This window comes from Triticum aestivum, chromosome 2B, assembly GCF_018294505.1.
Source record: "Triticum aestivum cultivar Chinese Spring chromosome 2B, IWGSC CS RefSeq v2.1, whole genome shotgun sequence".
NCBI classification, from domain to species: domain Eukaryota; kingdom Viridiplantae; phylum Streptophyta; class Magnoliopsida; order Poales; family Poaceae; genus Triticum; species Triticum aestivum.
Window position 1 is genome coordinate 11,726,486 of NC_057798.1, and position 8,294 is coordinate 11,734,779.

The window sequence follows — 8,294 nt, forward strand, 5'->3', positions numbered from 1 at the left end:
TCAGACCATCATCGCATCCGGGGTACAGCGCCTTTCTGTGATCCTCTAACATGCGATCCAAATTCTCCCTCTCCTTTTCAGTTTCGCAGCGTCTCCGTGCATCAGCAATGGTCCGACCAAGATCATCAACGGGATCATCACGTGCCTCTTCTTCACCTTCCCCTTCACCTTCAGCATCCTCCATGAAAGTATCACCGAAATGAGCAAGATAGCTTTCATCGATGAAATCATCCCCTTCTTCATCTTCTTCCATTATAACCCCTCTTTCTCCATGCTTGGTCCAACAATTATAGCTTGGCATGAAACCGTGCCGAAGCAGATGCATGTGAACATCTCTTGAGGAAGAGTAACCCTTCTGATTCTTACAGATAACACATGGACAGATAACAAAACCCCCCTGCTTGTTCGCATTAGCCACTACGAGGAAATCTTTCAAACCCGTAGTGAACTCGCCGGAGAGTCGGTTACCGTACATCCATTGCCGATTCATCTGCATTATTATAATATAAAATATATAATTAACCATCATGCATTTGTTAAACTAACTAGCTACAAACAATATAAATTAAACAATGAACTGCACACATGCATATTTTATCAATGACACACATGCATGAAAGGTTCAAGTTGCTAACCGCGATCGAGGAGGAAAAAATAAATGAGGAACCTCAAGTGTGGCTCCAACACTTCATATCATGTTTGTTTCACCCTCTTAGGGCATTTCATCAAACACCTTGTGTGCATAAGAGGAACCAAAAGCAAACCTACACCCCCTTGTGAAGCTTGTGAAGAGAAGTGGCACCAAATGGCTAAGTGAGCGTGCTGAACTGGTATATATAGGGGAGGAGCTTTAGTCGCGGTTGGCCTGGCCAACCGCGACTAAAGGCCTTTGCGCACCTTTAGTCGCGGTTGGCCTGGCCAACCGCGACTAAAGCCCCTCACGTGCACCAGCTGGCCACCGAGCGCCCTGGGCCCAGGCCTTTGGTCGCGGTTCGTCTGCCGAACCGCGACTAAAGACTTCATTAGTCGCGGTTCCTACAGTTTCGTGACTAATGGGGCTGGACGGAAGCCTCTTTTTCTACCAGTGCTCATTTTGCTCCGTATGTGGTTCATAGTGGAATCTTTCCAAAGATTTATATTTAGGAACGGAGGAAGTATGTTATTAGCGACATGCGCGACCAATGCCACTAGTAAGTTATGTACAAGTAGTGTTCCGTCCCCACACCAATAATAATTGATACTAGTGGTGTGCGTGATCACTAATGACTTTCAGAATACTGCTAGTAGCTTTTCCTATGGTAGTGGGACTTCCTATCTCAACATCCCCCAACAAGGAGTAACATAGCGCCAACTATCTGAACCGTGGGAAAACATGATGTATCACCGTGTTTGCTTTATCTTTCTCTAACTCTTACTTGCAAGTTTGTTTATGCACTCTTACTTTGAGTAGAATTGCATGAGCAGGTGTTGCTAAGGATCTAATTAACTAGAGAAGAATAAAACTAGACCATGTAGGATTTTTTTTTGCATGGGACTACTCCCCCTCCCGCTCCACAAGTCCATATGACCCAATACATATACTACACAATGGAGTAATAAGTAACAACATGTTGGTTCTTTTTCATGAAAGAAAGATAAATTGTGATACATGGATGCCTTCATATTTCGGTAATAGTGCGACTGTGTGTGTCCTAAAAGTATACTAGTCTTAAGTACATTAGAGATAAAAGAGAGCATAATGTTACATTTCCCGCTTCTTTAGCTTAACTATGAGCCCATTTTTCATCTGCTGTATACAAGCTTGCTTGGGCTGGATTGTTTGCCCGTCCATCACCTCCACATCGAAGTTCCATAGCGTTGATGCGATGACTGTCTTCATCTGCATAATTGCGATGTCCTTGCCGAGGCACATCCTCGGGCCTGAGTTGAAGGCCAAGAATTTGTGAGATGGTACATACCTCATGTTATTGCCACCCACCGAGAGCCACCTATCTGGTTTATAATGGAGGCAATCTTCACCCCACACACCCTCCATTCTCCCCATGGAGTGTATAGAAATAATAATGGTGTCGCCGGCATGAACCTCATGTCCACTTGGCATGATATCATCGGCGACTACTGTCTTGCACTCAAGAGGCGCTGCTGGGTATAGCCTGAGAGTCTCGTACAGGACGGCTTTCAAATATACTAGAGATCTGGTCTCTTTTGGCTCAAAGATCAACATGGCATCCACACCAACCGCTGCTTTGCGTGATGCAATGGGTGAGAGTTCTTTTCGGATATTCGAAACAATGTTAGGGTTCTGGGCGAGTTTGTAGAAGATCCATGTCAGGGTTGTTCCAACTGTATCCCTAGCAGCGAACATGTAGCCAATGATCATCGCACGGAGCAAGTCATCATCGGCGTAGTCTGGGTCATTGAGGAAGCAAGACAAGATATCCCCATCCTCTTGTTCATCTTCATTACCAACAAAACACGTATTCATCTTCCTCCTCTCCATCATCTCCGCGGCGAACTCCCGTAGCACCGTGCGCGCCACTTTGAGCTTTCTCTCAGGGCCAATGTTTAGCCACCTCATCAACTTCCAATAAGAACTTGGTGTCATGAGCAGGGAAAATCCCACCTCCATGAACGTGTCAAGGGCAACCGCAGCGTCCATGTGCAGCCTGTCTTGTAGCATTTCCGAGGACAGGAGGCCAGGATCCACGCCAAAGAAAGGCATAGCAGCCAGGTCAAACATAAACCTTGACATCAGTTCTTGCACGTCAAATGGAGTGCCAGTGCTCGCCATTCGCCTAAAAAACGGGAGGAGGCCGTTCTCCACCTTGTCACAGCAGCAGGCCGCCATAGTGGCAGCCATCCGCGGGTTGCTGAGCGCGCCCTTGACTTTTGCGCGCTGTTGATGAGACGGCTCACCGTCGATGGTAAAGAGGCTGCCACCCACGATGTCAAAGATATCGGCAAACTCCGCGCCCTTTGGGAAGTTGGTGTAGTTGGTCGTGAAAATGTGTCGGACATTTGTAGGGTCGCATGTGACAAAGAACCGCAACCCGGTCCCGGGTGGGCCATGCGCCCTGAAGTTGTGCCCTGATCCGGCAAGGACAAGGGTTAAATACTCGTGCAAGTTGTGGAGGTTGGCCAAGAAGGAAGGAAACATGTGCAATATTGGCCAGTTTGTGGGGAGCACGAGTGCTGGGTTCCCTGATCTACATATAACCCTTGAGTACAGGCAGTACAGGGGAACAAGTAGCACGAGTGCTGTGTAGATGAGCAGCTCTTGGGAGAACAGAATTGACATTGTTATGATCAGTAGGGTGGGCTACTTAGATGTATCATTCCGTGAACATAGCTATGGCCGGCTTCATCTATATATAATTACAAGTTCCACACCTCGATGATAGCTCAGTCCATTGGTACTATACTAGCAGCGAGCCATGTGTACTTGTCATTTAGTTGGCAGTTGGCAGATTCGGGGATAAGTATCTTAAGTGCAGTCCAGTTCCTGATAAGTGCATGAACCATAACTACGGACCACTACCAAATAAAACTCTGAATTTATCCTGTCAGCAGTAAAGAAAAACATCGATCGGGCAGTTAGATCAATTTTAGGTGAAACGGTACGATGTGGTAAGTTGCCACCGGTGGAAAATTGTTGAGCATAGTTAATGTCAACACAAACATTTATTTTAAAATATAGGAATCCTTTCAAACTGGGTTCAAAGAATAATTTTGTGTATGGCACAAAATATTTTCACACATTTTTGTGATTTTTCAAAAAAATGCTACCCGTTAGCGTGAACATATTATTTGATGTACATGAACCAATCTCCTATATTGTATGAGAATTCCAGGTGCCCGGAAGCTCACCGGATCACTACATGCCGAGGACAAGGACCGGGTGACTGGGACGGCGACGCCATGTTGTACGAGCACCGGGTGAGGGGCTAAACTGCCGGTGATGCTACTACTTGAATACAAGTTGTTCCACCTCTTCCCGTCCGCATCAAGAAGATGAACATCAGAATGGGTGCGGCTTGGACGCTGTAATCACAGCCCCGATTTATTGATTATTTGACTGCAGGTCGAACCTGTACTATCCGGGGCTGCAATAAATTCACTATTATAGCGATGTATGCCCTTTAGTCTCTTTCTCGTATTGCGTTGCAGCAGAAATGTAAATCTTTAAAAGCATACGTCGCTAGGAGATAACCTTCGATGCAGATTCAGATGGGGGGGGGGGGGGGGGGGAGCAATCGTGAGCCGTTCGTTGGCGTCCTTCCTATCCAATGCATAGGAGCACCCACCAGTGCAACCCCATCCTTATTTGCCGAGAATACGTATACGGCCATTTGCACTCGACAAAGTCTTTGCCGAGCGTTTGCCTCGGTGGGGGGGGGGGGGGGTCAATATACCCTCATTAGGTGAAGCGAACTATGTTTCTTCCATTCAGCACATGGCAATGACTTTGCCGAGTGTTTAAACAAGGTGCTCGGCAACATAAAGTTGTTTGATGATTGTAGACAGAGTGCCTACATGCTGGCACTCAGCGAAGGTTGTCCACAGCAGAGCACCACATGTCCTATCCGTTTGCCATATGTCGCCTACCGAATGCTCATCATACATCTTTACCAAGTGCCTTCCGGTGAGATCCTGGCGAAGGCAATTGAACAGGAAAGTGCCATGTGTCCGTCTGGTTGGCTGAATAATAACACTTGTCTAAGCCCGAAAATCTTTGCCAAGTGGAGAAACTTGGCAATGCCCAATCATCTTTTCCAAGTGCTGAAACTTTGCCGCAATAGTTGGCCTATCATATGGCTGGAACGATACGAGATCGCACCATGTACATGATTTTGTCGAGGGCCTTGGGAAGGCGCTCGGCAAATACCACCACGAGATATCAGATCGTGCCACATGGTACCTCAGCATAGTGTGATACTTAGCACACACACCTATGTTCAGTGTTACATTCGGCAAATCTTTTGTCAACTTATAAATTTGTTTCACCACTAGCCCTTATTTGGCCCTTTCTTAAATTTCGCTTCCCTTTTTGGCCCAAAAAACTTTTTTCTTCCATTCTTCACACTAGTAGAAAAACACCTATTAGTCCCGGTTCATGAACCGGGACTAATGGGTCGTTACTAATACCTCCACCCATTAGTCCCGGTTCAAACACGAACCGGGACAGATGTGCCTCCACGTGGCCAGTCCGCCGAGCCCAGTCAGGGGGGCCTTTGGTCCCGGTTGGTGGCACCAACCGGGACCAAAAGTCCATGTTTTGTTTTTAGAAAAGTGGCTGCTTTAGGGGTTTTGGGGGTTATTTTTAAGTTGTTATTAGCTAGCTAATAGAGAGAAGTGTCCTCTCTTATATCTTCGTCATTGGTTTACCAACGCTGCTGCTATGTTCATTTCACCCGCTGATATAACAACTCATGCATGCTCGCATCATACATCATCATATATAATAACAAGTCCTACTAATCATGCATCATCATACAACTTCTACTCGTTATTAATAATAAGTCATACGATCATCATCCTCATAGTCATCGAACCCAACCCTACATAATTGTTCTTAGCACATGATCATCAGTATCAGATAGGACCTAAACACCCTTAAGGCAAAATAGCATAAAACAATATAGACCCGGACTCTCCATTATGAAGAATGGCGATCATCCTGTCTCCAATTCTTGCCCTTCGCTGCCTTTTGCTTCCAAGAAGCTCCTTACAACTGTCCATACATTTTTTCCATTCTTTGATTGTCATGTCTTCACTTCTTTTAGAAACCCGGTATGGACAGTTGAGATTCGTAGAAAGACCTGGTTGTATGTTCAAAACATGAAGGGTACTGTGCGTATACATCAGATGAGGCACACAATCATTCGGGGTTATCTGTTGAAAAACATAGTAATAACTTCATAGTTATCAATGATGTACTAGTTTTAGAAGTGTGCAAAAAGATGCACGGATGTCGTAATAGTAAAAAATCTTACCAGGGTATCTCCATGGTAGTTACCGTAGTTCAACACGTGCACTAGTGGCACGTATTGACCATAATGTTGAGGAGTTTGATTGTAGATATTGTAATTCTCAAGATCAGTACAAAATGCAACCAGATGATTTTTCTCCTGATAAGTTAATTCGGAGCCTTCGGTGTAGAAAGACCTGGTTGTATGTCATGTCTTCACTTCTTTTAGAAACCCGGTATGGACAGTTGAGATTCGTAGAAAGACCTGGTTGTATGTTCAAAACATGAAGGGTACTGTGCGTATACATCAGATGAGGCACACAATCATTCGGGATTATCTGTTGAAAAACATAGTAATAACTTCATAGTTAGCAATGATGTACTAGTTTTAGAAGTGTGCAAAAAGATGCACGGATGTCGTAATAGTAAAAAATCTTACCAGGGTATCTCCATGGTAGTTACCGTAGTTCAACACGTGCACTAGTGGCACGTATTGACCATAATGTTGAGGAGTTTGATTGTAGATATTGTAATTCTCAAGATCAGTACAAAATGCAACCAGATGATTTTTCTCCTGATAAGTTAATTCGGAGCCTTCGGTGTAGTAGGTTCTGTTTACCATCTTCCGCACATTCTTTGAAGAATGAAAATAAGCTGTCAATGGAAATAAGTTGTCAACTATTTTGAAGTAAACAATATAAATTACTTAATAACTATGTTAAGCTCACATGGGGAAAGAATTGGAGGTGTATCCAGAAGGACCCAAATCGAAGGTCTCTCTTGCTCGATTGTAGGATCACCAAGATCCATGGTGACAAGCATACCCTCATCAAGACCATACATCTTGCAAAGTGCTTCCTAATTTTTGCAACCAAAATGGGTTACACTCTGAGCATTGTACAACTTTACTTGAAAATCCACACCATGAAGGGTACTTAGGATAATTTTTTTGGTTTCCATACTTTCATGGTCTTCAAAACCCATCCTCTCCAAGACATAGCGTCTTGCAAAGCATGGGATAAGCTAGTCGAATTGGAAAAGATGAAAAATACACGTTAAAATAGTTGAAGTCATGCTTAATTACGAAAAAAAACTATTGTCGTCGTTGCGTACCGTATGAACATCGAAGGTATCCTCGAGCTTAATGCTGAAGCGCCGATCTTCATCCAGCACAATGAACCTGTCGCACATACCTCGGTCGTCGTGGCACCAGTCGCACTCCCCCGGGCGGTTTTCGTCGTCTGAGTATGACATTTCCGGCCTATGTTCATAATTCAAATATTAAACTAGATTATTAATCACGGGTTGACTATCGGTGATGTACGTAGCTCCTCCTTTCATTCCCGAGTGCATTATTACACCAAATTGTCTAGCACACGGGAATGAAGGAGAACTTATCCAATATGAGCATTCAATAAGCAAAACCAAATCATAAAATAAGCAAAACCTAATCATAAAATAAAGTAGTATTCAAATTAGCATGTATTCAATAATTATAAGTAAAAGTACATCATCTCTTGGTGTCCGTACATCGTCGAATATTATCACTAATATAGCATCACTAATACAAACTAGAACCGTAACGCCCGACGAGTATCGACGCGGGCGGTGGACACCCAAAGATAAGGAACCATCACAGGATCATAGCTCCAGTGAGATCCCTGAAGAACCTGCCAGGTATTGTCGAACCTACCCTCCAACGCAACCATGTAGCGACGGACGTGCTCGTCCTCCTCGCTGACACGGTGACGTACCACCTTCGCGGTGTCCGGAAGCCTCAGCACCATCACTTGCCCACGCGACCGCCACCAAACAAGGATTGGATCAACAAAGGGCTGCCTCCTCATCAACCTACGTCCCCCGAAAGGTAGCACCTCCCAATACCAGCCCGGCGAAGCCCAGTCCCGAACATGGCCTTGATCAAGCAGGCCTCCACCGCCGAGTCGATGACGACGAGGATGCGGGATAGGCATCGCCGACGTCGATGCGGGAACTACTTCTATATATAGTTAAATAAAGTAGTTTTATTAATTAAATCAACTATCTAGTTCAACTACTAAGCACTTACTATAAATAAATAAAGTAGTACTTACTAAAAACAAACTACTTCTATATATAGTAAAATAAATTAGTTTATTAAATCAACTAGCTAGTTCAACTATATATGAAGCACTTACTATAAATAAAATAAAATAGTACTTACTAAAAATAAACTTGTATTTTTCTAACTAATTATATTAAACACTTTCTGTTCTTATTTTTTTTCCTTTTTCTAAATACTATGAACAAAAAAATCATTAAAATTCTATGAACAAAATTAATTTCA

The 8,294-nt window shown here is 43.9% G+C and overlaps 1 protein-coding gene across 1 annotated transcript; it reads right to left on the bottom strand.

Moving 5' to 3' along the window:
• Positions 1-1,564: 1,564 nt before the first annotated feature.
• LOC123039928 (noroxomaritidine synthase-like) lies at positions 1,565-3,310 on the bottom strand. Its single transcript, XM_044462905.1, has one exon. It carries the CDS (start codon positions 3,296-3,298, stop codon positions 1,742-1,744), a length of 1,557 nt encoding a protein of 518 aa, XP_044318840.1. The 5' UTR covers positions 3,299-3,310; the 3' UTR covers positions 1,565-1,741.
• Between the last annotated feature and the right edge of the window lie 4,984 nt (positions 3,311-8,294).